At 39.2% G+C, this 14,507-nt stretch overlaps 1 protein-coding gene across 13 annotated transcripts in view; it reads left to right on the top strand.

The window, feature by feature from the left end:
• LOC131228670 (uncharacterized) overlaps positions 1 to 14,507 on the top strand; it is a 105,671-nt gene that overhangs the window by 46,492 nt on the left and 44,672 nt on the right. For 12 of the 13 annotated variants that reach the window (XR_009163046.1, XR_009163047.1, XR_009163048.1 and 9 more), the window contains 3 exons: positions 1,165 to 1,223; positions 1,294 to 1,371; positions 13,658 to 13,741. Coding sequence is in view for 10 of the 13 variants with exons in the window: in XM_058224499.1 (XP_058080482.1) it covers positions 1,165 to 1,223; positions 1,294 to 1,371; positions 13,658 to 13,741 (221 nt within the window). In the remaining 3 variants the exon portion in view is untranslated. The remainder of the gene's footprint in view (positions 1 to 1,164; positions 1,224 to 1,293; positions 1,372 to 13,657; positions 13,742 to 14,507) is intronic. The other variant, XM_058224497.1, reaches the window with a different exon arrangement.

Raw genomic sequence — 14,507 nt, 5'->3', positions numbered from 1 at the left:
CCAGCCTTTGCAGCTATTTATACCCCTATAGCCAGTTTCCAAAATCTGGACCTGTAGGAGGGCTGAAACTTCGGCGGAGTACTACGCCTTGACCTTACGTCGGATCGTCGTCAAATTTTGAGGGATTGGAGGTCTCCCTCGGCCGACGAAGGCCTAGGTGTCACTTTGGAGAGGCGGGCTTCCATCACACGTGCGGCTAGCCCACCCACGCACGTGCGTCAGCTCCAGGTCACCATCTGCACGCAGGAGCTTTCTCTGGGTCAGGTTTTCCTCTTTTCATTCCTATTTCCTAAACCCCAGCCTTAGTTTGCATTAGCCCTAATTTATTTGCCCATTTTTTTTTCACCCTAGGGTTCCTTGAATTGAAATTGGGGAATCCCTTGGATTATGGACTGATTCTTATGCATGTGTGGTTGATTTCTATTTCCCTTTGACATCGTTTGACTTATAATTTTTATTGGTCCAGCCCTAGCCTTTGTCGGCCTGGACCCGTATAGATTCCTCTTTCATTGAATGTTTGGACTATCATGTGGGATGTGGAATTTGTGTAACTGTTTCTGAATTGGTATGATCTAAGCTTGAATTCTTGCACATCATACTTGAATTTCATGTCCTGCATCACTTGCGGGTCTGTAGTGCCCACTTATTTGATGGGGGTGCATCTGATTCCTTAATAATGAGATTTTTTTGTTGGGAAAACCGAGTCGATCCCTAGAACTACTGGTCCTAGAACTAGAAATCATTATACAGCCTACTCATTTGAATCAAAAGAACTCTAATTGAAACTCAAAATCAGATTGATGTTATTGTAGGTAGATTGATTTGAAATCAATTGAATGGTAGGGAAGAATTAGGACTCATAGGGATTTTAGAAGGGATTCTAGGAAGTAGAAGGCTTTATGCTTCCTGAGTTTTCTAAGGTTTTAAGTATTTGTAAGAAATGAAGAATTTTCAATTTCAATTAAGTTTTTTGTCCACAAGTGAGCCCTGTGGGCCTACAACAAACATTTTTTGCCTCTCCTTATTCCTCATTTCCTTTTCCGCCTGACTACCCAAGTGTATGTCTATTGTCATCAGTATCCTTGTAATAAACTTATGTTTCATGCTTTTCTGATATGCATGACAAAGGTTCTTAAACTAATTTGTTAGGAAATACTTCTTCAGGTGAACCGCTTATTTTTATTGAAGTGGCACTTCTGAAGAATGTCGCTCACTCAATACAGGTTATTTGTTTCCATCTCCACTTTATTCTTTTCTTTAGCTATTTAATACTTACATTTCTTTTGGAACCAGGAAGTTCTATGGGATGATCCTCCAGCACCTGAATCTGAAGCAACATGTGCATTGTTTTACTCTATATCTTCCACCCAGGTAAGCCTTACGATACAACTACAGTTATAGTAATTGCATTTTGACAGCCTTCCTTTATGCTAACATTTCCATCACTCCTGTAAAAGAAATTATTAAAGTAGGAAAGCTTTAGGATTTTTATTGTTGCATGCTTTATATGTTATCTAAATTTTAATGCTTGTATGTTACTTTGTGTGTGATGTTAAACCATTTATTATATAGTAATTTTCACTACAGCTATTTATGATATTGGGTCCAAAAATACTCCATGTCAAATTTCTGCCTCCTACCTAGAAACAACCTTGTGGATCATGAGAATGAAAAATAGTTCATATTGGTTGCCCTTTAGAACAATTTCGAATTTATGTGTTGTAAGTTTTAGTGATTGAAATTAAGAAATGGAAAAGGAGTGAGTTCTCCTCAGTGGTTAATGCTAATGTGGCTATCACTTTGGAAATTGATCCATTGTCTGCTTTAGAAGAATAGGGTGGCAGTACATGTCTTGATTGATATCCAGGTATGTGTTGACTGTTGTCAAGTGTTGACAAGACCTGTAGCATTGAAGTTTATAACTTTTAAGTGATTGTGGTGCTTTATTACAATGAGAATGAATCATGGATTTCATAGGCATGGCGATGATGGTTATCAATTCGTGGTATAAGCCATGATGTTGGTAATTCCCTTATGGGTCTACATAGGCAGGCCCACTTAGATAGGTTATTTAGGTCTTGGACATAGAGCAGATTTTTGCTTTTGTTATTAATGGCATTTATGTAATAATGAAATTATGAAACTTTATCTTGAACGTCAACTTAGCCCATTGTCTTCTCTCTCTCTCTCTCTCTCTCTCTCTCTCTCTCTCTCTCTCTCTCTCTCCCCTCTATTCCATCTATCTTTCAACTTTTTACGTAGTATCAGAGCATTATCATTTTTTATGCCCTCATTCCCCTTGCCGAAAATTTCTGTGTTGGACCTTTAGTAATGGTCCATGTGTGCGTGGGGGGAATGAAGGCATTGGCTTCTCGAACTCCCCAAGAGGTTTTTCTTTCGTTCGAATGAGTACAATGGAGGGGATGAATCAAGCTGTTTACCAACTGAATGGGGAGAGCTTCGGGGGGATTAAACTCAAGAGTTCAACGTGCTAAGTATGGTCCATAAAGGAAGAATAGTGAACTGAAGTTTCATCTCAAATCTGGAGCTCTGAAATCAAAAGAGAAGGTTACTATGGGAAACAGACAAAATGGGGCCCGATCAGGGGTTATGATGTCGGAAGAAGCGAGGCCGACCATGGGAGTAAAATCTTACTAGGAAGTGGTGTCAAATACTAAGCAAAAATAGGGTGTAATGGTAGAGGATACGCTCAATCAGGTTGACAGGTGGGTTTGGAGGAAATCATCGGACGAAGGAGATACAGTGTGGATAGATAAAAGGGTGTTAGATGAATATCTTCAGTCTTTTCAGTTATGTTTTGTTATCACAGTAAAAGCGGGGACAGTGGAAGAGACGATTGTGGAGATTAGAGGAAGATATAGTTGTGAAAAACCGTCACGTTGGTGCGATGCCTCTCGTTGGGGTGTGAAGATCATGTAGAAGAGGTTTTTGCAGCATTCAAAAGACCACACACTGATTTTATCATGGATATTAAAAAATGGGAGGATTGGTTGGTATTTGGATGGGAAGGGCATAGGTACCAGATATGGAAGAATGTTGTTAAATAGCATATGCGATCGTGTGCGATTGCATATGCCTATGCTCATATGTGATCGCACAATCGCATACGCGGTCGCACATTTTTACTTTTTATTTTTAAAACATTTTTCAAATTTAAAAAAGAAAAAGAAAAATAGGGATAAATTAAGAAAAAAATGAATAAATTATTATATGCCATTGACCCTTGAAATACATTTAATTTAAGTAAAATAAAACCAATTACATAATGAATTAAATATTAAGTCATCATTCATCAACAATTCTACATTCTACAATATAGTTAACATTTAACAAATATGAAATATCAACATTCAACACTACATATACATCAACAATCAACATCGACACACTTAGTAAACAAAATGAAGAAGTTATTTATTTATTATTCATCTAATCATATACTATTACTATATACATTTATCCACCACCACCACCACCACCACTATCATCATCATTCGAGTCATCTCCTTCTTCCACATACACTTCTTCTTCTTCCGTTTCTTCATCATCTGTACGTACTAATACTTCATCAACATCCAATGGTGGATGATCTTCAGCTTGATCATCATTATCACCATCTCCTCAATCTCTTCAACAGGTTGACGGCTACTACTCGCCCCCTGGCTCCCCCCAATCCTTTGCCTTCGAGTGGTACTACCTTCATCAGGTGTCCATTCTTATGCGGCATCTTCAACTTGTAGCCATGTCAGGTCCTCTCCAGCAAATACCGGGTCCTCCGTCTCTACGAGCCACTCATTATCTGCATTAAACTCATTTAAGTAGTTAGGGTCAAAGGAACCAGGCTTTTCTTTCCTAGTTTGGAATTATTCTTGCAACTTTTCATTGTATTGAACGAAAACCAAGTCGTTGAGCTTTTTTTTACTCAAGGTGATTCCTTTTCTTGGTATGAATCTGCAAGAAAAAAAGCGCATTTGACATTAGCTATTTAGGTAATTAATTTAGTTTAGGCCTTATACTAAAAAATTGAAGTTTACAATTACTAAACAGTCTAAACTTACCACCTCGAACGTGCTCCAACTGCGCTATCAACCACTGGCAGAACATGTGAGTCCAAGAATCCTCATAGCTAGTTTCTTTAGAGCTGGATCCTTCTTATTTGGGTCCACTCCTTCGGCAGCTCACCAGTCAGTTGAGAAAAACAGTTTTAAATAGGTTAGAAACACTTTGTAGAAAAACTATTTGTAAGATACTAAGACTGACATTCATAGTAGTATACTTATTGGGTAATTTCATTGTCCGATGCCTTATTACGATATCCCTTGAGAATATCTCCTCACTTTTTGTATAGAAGTCCAGCAAAGTTGAGATCTTGTCCTGTTCTCCTCTATCTGGAATTATTCTTTCCAAGACATTAATAAATCCAACTATATGCATAGTTAGTGCTTTTGTTGGATCAGCGGAAGCGAATAAACAGGCTGGGTTAAGGATGTAAGCAACCGAATACAATGGAGTTGATATTTGGCTGCCCCATCTTCTATCTATAATATCTAAAATTGGCTTGTAATCACGGTCTCTATAGTTAAAATGGTCCATGATATTATTTTTCGCCCTCTTCATCGGATCATATATGTGGCCCATTGCAGGCTTCTCATCCCCGTCTACCAATCGCAACACAGTGACTAAGGGCTCGGATGCTTTTAGCTCTTTTACCACTTGTGTCTAAAAACTTTGAGAAAGGATTGCTTGTTGAACTTGTTTCCCTTCAGCCTTCTTTGACCAAGGTCCACTTGTAAAATCGGTTGACATTACAAAGCTTCTAAGTTCTGAATTTTTTGCATGTAATCTTTGTAGTGTTAAAAAGACTGTAACTAAGGTGACTGCTGGAGATAGCAAGTTACCCCCAATGTGTTTTCTCATTCGACTGAGAAGAAGGGCGTGTTTGTACATAAAGACCGTGATTCTTCTAGTCCTTCCAATCACACTTATAAATAACCCACCTATATCTTCTAACATAAGATCAACATAATGGGCCGCACAAGGGGTCCAAAATAAACAACGCCTCTTCTCCATAAGAAGACGTCCAGCCTTTATGTACGAGGCTGCGTTGTCTGTAATTACTTGTATAACATATTCCTCACTTATTTTCTCAACTACATTATCTAGTAATCTAAACAAATATTCTCCTGTGTATGGATGGCCCGATGCATACACGGACTTCAAGAACATTGTCCCAGTTGGACAATTTACCAAAAAGTTAATGAGAGACTGACTGGATCTATCGGTCCATCCGTCGGCCATTAGTGAATACCTATATGTTTTCCACGATTCTTTATATTCAGTTATGAAGGATCATGTATATTCAACTTTAGTTTTCAGGCATCTCCCTCATTTCATGGTATGAAGGAGGTTTAAGCCCATGTCCAAATTGAACTATAGCCTCAACTATTACTTTGAAGCTTTTCGATTTAACGGCGTTGAAAGCAATGATGGTTTGGTAAAACCACTTAGCAATATATTGAATAATGGTTTTCCTATTTTTTTTTGTTTATACCGGTTCTCTAAAGTTGTTTGAGCCGGCCCACTGCCTCTACCCTTTGATCGATCACATCCTCGGGGTGTGGTCTATACCATCTATGCATGGGCCCATGCCCTCGGGCTCTTTTCGAGACCGTTGGTTGTATTTGTGGTCTAGACCGGCTGTCAAAGTAGGGGGAGTGAGACTAGCTTCATCTACATTAACTACGTTTATATCTTCATATTCATCTTCTTCCAAATATTCCTTCTGATGTAGGGCACTATCGCATCTCTTTCTTGACTATTTTTCCATATACTCCATGATTTTCCTTCGGATTTTTGGAGTAATTTTGTCGCATGCTTTTGCATTTGACCCCAGTAAATGTGTAAGGTGTTGTTTGTGCCTTGTAATGCCACCGGAACTCACATACCCACATAACTCATATATTATGTGAGTATTTTCCGTAACACTACGGAAGTGCCCATACTTCTAACCCAGGTTATTTGACTTGGGTTTCAAAGAGGAAGATTGGGAAGAAGACATTATGCTGGTGGTGTGTGTATTGATTGCTAGTAGCCTAGTACTAAAAAGTAAATTAAAAAGTAAAAACTAAAATAAAGTAAGAGACTAAGAGTAAAGAGACTAAAGAGATGGAACTGGGGAGAGAGAGAGAGAGAGAGAGAGAGAGAGAGAGAGAGAGAGAGAGAGAGAGAGAGAGAGAGTTACACACACACTTACACACTTACACTAGTAGACTAGTAGTAGTCTAGTAGAAACTAGGAAGGGAGAGGTAAAAGAAAAGGAGATAAAGGGAGAGAGAGAGAGAGTTGAGTTACACTTGTAGAAAGGGAGAAGAGGGAAAAGAAAAGGAGAGAGAGAGAGAGAGAGAGAGAGAGAGAGAGAGAGAGAGAGAGTTGAGTTACACTTGTAGCCTTGTGGAAAAGAGAGGGGAGAAAGAGAGATTTACACACAAACAAAGTTATAATTACAAATTTTAAAAAGAGGTTCCAAATTCTTCAATCTTCACTTTTTGTCTAAGTTGTCTTCTCTTCACTTTTGCCTTGAGTCCTTGACCCTTGCCTTGAGTCTTGATCTTGATTCTAGAATTATGTAGAATGTAGACTTGTAAAGTTGTGTTGTTGTAAGTTGTAAGTTGTAACACTAAGTCACTAACACAACAATAACTTGTAACTTGTAACTTGTAACAAAGTAACAAACAAACTAAAAAAAAAATGTTAGAAGTTGTTAGAAAAATTAGAACTTGGATATTATGAAACTTTAAGAGAGAATGAGATAGAAAGAGAGATAGATAATAGATTAGAAACTAGAAAGAGAGATAGAAAGAGAGAGTGGTGGGTGTGTTGTGTGAATATTTATAACTTAAAAATTAGAAACTAGAAAGAGAGTTCAATTCAATGGATGGAGAGCATGGTTGTCTTGTAATGTCTCTTGAATCTTGATTCTTGAATGCTTGTGGATGTATGTACTTGTCCCTTGATTGAAACTTCAATCTTAATCTAGATTCTTGAAAGAAATATGGATGGAGGAGTGGAGCTAGAGGCTTGGAATTGTGTAAGAGAGAGTGTAGGAGAGTAAAATAGAGATAGAGAGTTTGAGCTTTGAGAGCATGTAGGTGCTTAGAATCCCTTTTTATAGAGAAAAAATCAGGATTAATTTTTTTTTTTTTTTCCAACGGTCAGAATATGTTCAAATATCTGACCGTTGGCAACTATGCGATCGCATATGCTGTATGTGATCGAATACATCGCATATGCTGCATATACGATCGCATATCATGGCACATGTGGCATATGCGATTGCATATGTGCAGTGATCGCATATGCCACTGTCGCATATGTGATTAGTGCACATATGTGTGCATATGCGAATGTGCGATCGCACATGACAACAGGAAGATCCCTCTTGAACTTTGGATGGACAATATTATCAAAGGATTAGGAGCATGTATCGGTAAGGTTGTATAGGTAGACAAGAACACGGATAATAGCGTTGAAATGCATTTTCCCGTCTCAAAATTAGGAAGAAAAAAACAGTCACTTTCCCAAGACAGGTTTTCTTAAGGGTGAAGGAGAAGAAGGATCGGATTAATTTCGAGGTGGGAGAGCTGGAAATGAAGGTTGGGACCACTGTTGAAGATGGAACATGGATACCATACTCTTGCGATACATCGTTTCGATTTGTGGAGTGTTGTCATTCGTCTATTGGTTGTGAGAAGGGGGTGGAACTGAGAGATGGACGCGTGAAGCCTTAGACCTATATCCGGAATTGCATGTTGAATCGACGATAACTTCTTTTGCAGACGGAGTCCAAGCGCTTTCTACACATTTGCTGAAGGAGCCATCTGAAATAAATGCAGGGTTATTGAGAATTTCAACCGAGAACGCGCTGAGATTTCTAAACTCTACTCAACTGTATATGATGGTTTCAGAAAAGGGATCTCTTCTTATCATGAGGCACGTGCGTTTGAGAACTTAGGTGCGCACACGTGTGAACTCGAGCCAGAAATAGGTTTCGACTCTATTGCCTCTGTTCTTGCAGTTTCTTGGCTCCTCGACCTTCCATGTCTACAGAACTCTATGGGAACAGAGTTTCTTGCTCAGAGCTGCCCCAATATTCCGAATGACTACATGTTTCCTGAAGTATTGTCGGGTAGATCCGAAGAGGCGAATTGCGTTTATGACGTTTCAACAACCCTCGAGCCTGCAAATAGAGAGGGGGAAGTTGCGAATTTGGGCGATTCAAGTTACTTCTGGTTCCCCAAGTTAATGTCGTGAACTCCTGATGAATCCAATTCCTTTTCTGGAGATTCCGCAGCCCTGAAGTCTACTAATGGAGTGGGGAACTTCTCTGATCATGATGATTCAGCTCAATCAACGGTGCGGCTGTTGCAGGAGGCCTCGGATGCAGCAAACTTATCCTAAATAGCAATAGAAACAGATGTCGAGGCCTTGGATTCTTGATGGAAAATGGTAGTTTATGATAACAGGGGGTCTAAGATGTTTCCAGATTCCGATGGACTCTCTCATGCAGGGCTGGTTTTGGAGCTTGAAGACAGTACTGGGAGTCTGGTTTTTATTTCTCCAACGGCAATCGACTGTCAGATTCGAAACACAGTAATAGTTAACAGGTGTTCCGATCAGTCAAGGGTCTTTGATATTTTGATTCTTTTTCACTTGCAGAATACAAGGTTGTCAATGGTGCTGGGAATGAGAAGAATTAAACTTGTTACGATGGAGGTGGCTTGATTGGTGGGGGTTGGATTTGAGGATAGGCTGGAGGACTATATTGCATATTTTGAATTTGTTGAGGAGAGGGGGAGGCAAATAATCCCCAAACATGTTCACTTTAATCTAAATGGAGGAGATGAGCCAGAGCAAAGGAAGAGTAGGGGTAAATTGGAATCACTAAGTTTTATATGAAGATCATGACATTGAATGTTAGGGGCTTGGGCTATTCACAAAAGCAGGGTCAAATAAAAGATCTCTGTAAGAAATTCAAAATTCAAATGGCAACCTTTCAGGAAACTAAATTGAAAGATTTATATTAGAAGTTGATAAATTTGATATGGTGGGGCAAACATGAAGAGTGGGTTGCTGCAGATGTGGTAGGAGCGGTGGGAGGTATATTGGTGGTTTGGAATTCGATAGTGTGGCAAAAAGAGGATAGTTGGTTTGGGGATTATTCGGTTTCAGTTGTGTTGAAAGAAATCACTTCGGATTTCACATGGATGTTTATTGCAGTAACCAAAGTTGTGTGGTGATTTATGGGCTGGACTCGATAAATGCCGAGATATATGGTGTTTACCATGGTGTTTGGGAGGGGATTTCAATGTCGTAAGGTTCACTCACGAAAAGTCAAGAAGGAAGAAATTGACCACAAGTACAAACGTTTTTCTGATTGGATTTTGAAGAATGAGTTGGTGGATCTACTAATGGGTGGTGCCAACTTTTCATGGTCAAATGGGAGAGCTGACCCGACAAAGTCTAGGTTAGACTGATTCCTCATTTCAACTGAATGGGTGGAAAATTTTCCAATGATTCATTAGAGTGGTATGCCTAGACATTTCTTCGATCATTGCCTGGTACTGCTAGAGGTAGATGAGAAGAATTGGGGCCCACGTCTGTTCAAATTTGAGTTTGCTAGGTTACAGATAGAAGGCTTTTCAGAAAGGATAGTGGAATGGTGGACATCATTTTCGGTTTATGGGAGTGCAGAATTTTCCGTTTTTCAAAAGCTTAAACTGTTGAGAGAAAAGTGATTGGAAAAAATTGGTTTTGTAGGCAAGGAGGAGGAAACGTCCGGTTGATTACAGGAGTTGCAGAGGATAGATAGTAAAGTAGAGGCGGGGAATTTATTGGAGGAAGAGAGAGCATGGCGAGAGGTTTATTGTGCGAAATATGCTGCCATATTACTTGAAGAGGATATTAAATGGCATCAAAGATTGAGGGCATTGTGGTTGAAAGAAGGGGACAAGAATACCAAGTTCTATCATTTAACCATTAAAGATTAAATGGTTAGTGTTCGGACTTGAACAAACAAGATCAAAATTCTTATGGAAGATGGTCAAAGGCTTGAGGGGAAGGCGAATATTGGTGGTGCTATAGTCAACTATTACACAAATCTTTTATCAAAAGATGGGTGGGATTGTCCTCTGCTAGATGATCTATGTTTTGACGGTCTCTCATCAAAGGTGGCGGCCTCATTGGAGCAACCCTTCTTGGAGGAAGAAGTCAAGAAAGCGGTGGGTGACTTGGGTAGAGATTAAGCCCTAGGGCTGGATGGTTTCTCACTAGATTTTTTTTTTCCTAGAAAATTTGGGACTTGATTAGGGGAGATGTGCTTTGCTTCATGAATGAATTTTTCGAGAAAGGTTTTATAGTGGCAGAATTAGGGGCAACTTTTATAACTTTGATCCCAAAAAAGGAAGGAGCAAAAAGTCTTAAAGACTTTAGTTCTATTAGCTTGTTAGGAGGTCCTTATAAGATTTTGGCATCTAGATTTCAGCTGTTGCTAGGGAATATAATCTTGGCTTTTCAAGGGGCTTTTGTGGATGGGAGACAGATAGTTGATGGGTCCTTACTGTTCAATGAATTATTGATTTGGGTAAGAGGAGGGGATCAAGGTATAGTTTGCAAACTTGATATCGAAAAGGCCTATGACCATGTGGATTAGGTCTTTCTTGACTACATGCTGGGAATGTTGGGATGTGGGCTCAAATGGAGAGCAAGGATCCAGGCGTGTGTTAAGTCGGCAAAATTTTCTATCCTGCTTAATGGTTCACCGAATGGCTTCTTTTTAGCTTCTAGAGGGTTATGGCAAGGCACCCCTCTGTTGCCCTATCCTTTTGTTTTTGTGATAGGAGAAGAGATAGGTTTGGTGGAAGGATTTGGGGTGGATAGATCAAATTTTCAGATTTTGCATTTACAATATGCAGATGATACACTTCTGTTTTGTAAGGCAGATAGTTTTAAAGTGCAGAATCTCAAGTTGATTATTTTTTCTTTCAAGGCAGTCTCGGGGTTAAAGGTGAATGTTAGTAAAAGTGACATTCTTGGAGTTGGGATCTCGAAATTAGATACTAAATTTTTCGTGTATATTTTTGGGTGCAAGGAGGGATCTTTTCCGACTACTTGTCTTGGCCTTCCGTTGTGTATGCGAAAACCAACAAGGCATATGTGGGACAATGTCATTGAGCGATGCCATCAGAAGATGTCCAAATCGAAATTGAGCTATTTATCGGGAGGTGGGAGAATGATTATGATAAATGCGTTTATGTCTAATCTTCTAGTTTATTTCATGTCATTATTCAAGTGCCCAAAATCTGTGCTAAATTCTTTGGAAAGACGGAGAAGGGATTTCTTATGGAAAGGTTCAGAAGAGGATCAAGGAGGAGCAAGTTTGAGGAAATTAGAGGAAGTGAATCTAGCGTTACTTGGGAAACGAGTATGGAGGTTTGGGGTAGAGGTTGGAGCTAGGTGGAGGGAGATGATATAAAGTAAATATGGGGTGGGTGAGAGTGGGTGGTGGACAAAACCTTCTTATTTGTTTCGTGCATCTTATTTGTGGAAGTCGGTGGTGTCCCTAAAACAAAGGGTATGGGAAGGGATAGGGTTCGACTTAGGGAACGGGAAAAACATTCACTTTTGGAAAGATAGGTGGTTAGGAGAGACTTCTTTGGCAACCAATTTCCCATGGTTAGCAGGGTTGGCTCAAGAGCCAAATATGGAGGTTTCTAGTTATTTCTCTTGGAGGGGTGATGAAGTCATTTGGGCTCCCCCTTGTAGGGGGCATTTCCAAGATGAAGAAATTGAAGATTTTATTAGGCTTCTCCATCTTTTGGCAAAGGCTTCTTTGGTTTCTTCAAGCCTGGATTCGTTAAGATAGTTAAAAGATTAAATAGGAAAATTTTTAGTTAAATCGTGGTACCGGTCTCTAACAGAAGGTGAAGGAAATGTGGGGATATCTTTAACGACATACGTTTGGCAATACATGGCTCCTTTGAAGGTAGTCGTTTTTGGTTGGCTAGTTGGAAGGAACAAGGTGCTAACAATTGAAAATCTTTGTAAGAGAAATATGGGTCTTTTGAATGTTTGTCTTCTGTCTCCAAGATGTAGAATCAATGAATCATTTGTTTGTTCTTTGTCCTTTTGCAAGGGAGGTTTGGAATTGTTTCTTTCAGCTCTCTGGGGTTCTCTGGGTGCTTCTGGCTACTATAGAAGATTTTTTGCCATCTTGGCATGGGTGGGTTTTTGGAAAGTCAGAGAAAAAGTCATGGAGATTAGCTTGTCTAGCGGGGCTTTGGGCATTATGGTTAGAAAGAAACTGTCGATGTTTTGAAAACAAGAGCGAGAAAGTGATTTTGGTTTTTAGGAGGGCTAAATCATTTGTAATAGAATGGGAGATGGGGTTTAGTAGTTTGTTTCAACTTTCGTCGGGGTTTAAGTAGTGTAAGGTTTTTCGGGGTACGAATATTCTTTTGTACATATTGGCTTTTTGCCTTTTAATGAAATTCTCACTTCTAAAAAAAGTGTAATTGTTGCTGTGTTGGCTGTTTGCCCATGTTGGATGCTATATTCACGACTATTTCTTCGTGGCCGAGTGGAAGTTGTGGATGTGTGGGCTGATTCTTTTGTCTAAGGTGATGTGTGCATTGTTTGAAGTGTTCAAGTGTGGCGAATGCATCATTTGAAGTGTTCAAGTATGGTGCTCATCTATTATTCTAGGTCAACCTGCATTTATGCTTGTGAGGTACTCTTTTTTTATTTGTTATGGAGATAAAAAGTGACCCGAAATTTGGATTATAAATCCATCTGATTTTAGGAGTGTAGATAACCTCTATTAAGTTAAGTGGGAGTTTTTTTTTTAGTGGTCTAAGTCAATCCAAGTATTTCTCACTGCCAAGGGAAAATTGAGATATTTGACCACAAAGAAACCTGATGAAAAATCCACTACTTATGACCATACTAACCCATCTAAGTGGGTTTGTTTAGGCCCATATCACATTCATTAACAATATTTATGATGGTTTTGAACATGTGTAAAAAGTTTATTGGATGGAGCAACTTATGATGTCTTCGCACTGACACTACAAGCAGTGCGCATAAAGTGTGTTCTCTCCTGGAAAGCGTTGTGCCACACCAACTTTTGGCAGTCTCACAGTCTTTATTGTGCACGTGAGGTGATGTTTAGTCATCTCACACTTTTGCAAATTGGGTTTCACATCAACTTTTGACTGTGCACATCTTGATGATTGCTCTGTCATACTCAATGTACACGGTGTGTGCGACTCGAACTTAGGCACCTTTTCACTATCGACATTGGGAAAAGGCTATGTGATGATGGTGTCTTATTCATTTTCTTAGATATGTTCATTAACTAAGTTGCCGTGGCTAGTTTCAATATCATGGCCATTTTCATTTCATCACATATGATTTGCGACATGTTCCCTATGCATGAAGTAAGGTCCATCTTTCATAATGTGCTCTCTCTCAAGTTTTCTCCTAGGAGAACTTCTTTAACCCATTGTCTTTTGAATAATAACATCATGTAATAAGTTCTTTCTACCATGTCCCTAATCCACATAATTCTAACAATTGATAGCCAGGTTTAGCCGGAATCAACCTTGGAAAGTTCCTTATTAAACGCGTGATAGAGCTGGTGAAAAGAGAGATGCCACATATTACTGTAAGTACTAGCACTCAACATGGGATAAATAATGAAGTTTTGAGAATATTAATTTCAATCTACTTGGTTAATTCATCTTCAGAAATTCATCCATCTAGCATTTATTTCACCATGTTATGGTTTTATCAGCCACCTGCTGGTCCTACTAGATTTGTTGATGAGGACCCAAGATCAGCATCCTTGAAACAAAATTGATCATTTTAAACATTTGAACTCATGTTCAACGTTCTGTTAGCTGAAATTTCCATGCAGCTGAATTATATATATTTTTTCGAGTAAAAATATACATTAGATATTGAAGTAACAGCATCAGCATAAAGTCATGTAAGTTGGTGGGTGGTGACATTGTTCTCCATTATTTATGGGAACTTCAAAGTGCTTTTTTTAGCAATCAAAAGGCTTCTTTTTTGAAGTTACTTTTTTAGGCTTTAAGTGTGTTTGGCTGGCCACTTAATTAATCAATTTTAGAAAAACAGTTTTCCAAATTTGCACCTTTTTCTGCAACGCCTAGCCCCCTGAAATTGAAGATCTCTCTCTTGTCGGAAGGTTTGTTAATTGCACGTGTAGAACCATACAGCTCCACAAATGTGCCACCATGACACATAGGTCTGAGACCAAATCCATCCACTGGTTGGTCCTACCATGTTTTCCCTAAAATTAATCTGGTCCACTCAGAAGTTGAGCCCAAATATTGGAACAGGCGAATGGGTTAGAAAACTTCAGCCAAGTGTTTTGGAGCCGTACATTTGTTTTGCAAACTGTGGCC

This window comes from Magnolia sinica, chromosome 16, assembly GCF_029962835.1.
Source record: "Magnolia sinica isolate HGM2019 chromosome 16, MsV1, whole genome shotgun sequence".
NCBI classification, from domain to species: domain Eukaryota; kingdom Viridiplantae; phylum Streptophyta; class Magnoliopsida; order Magnoliales; family Magnoliaceae; genus Magnolia; species Magnolia sinica.
This window is presented reverse-complemented; position numbering and strand designations above follow the sequence as displayed.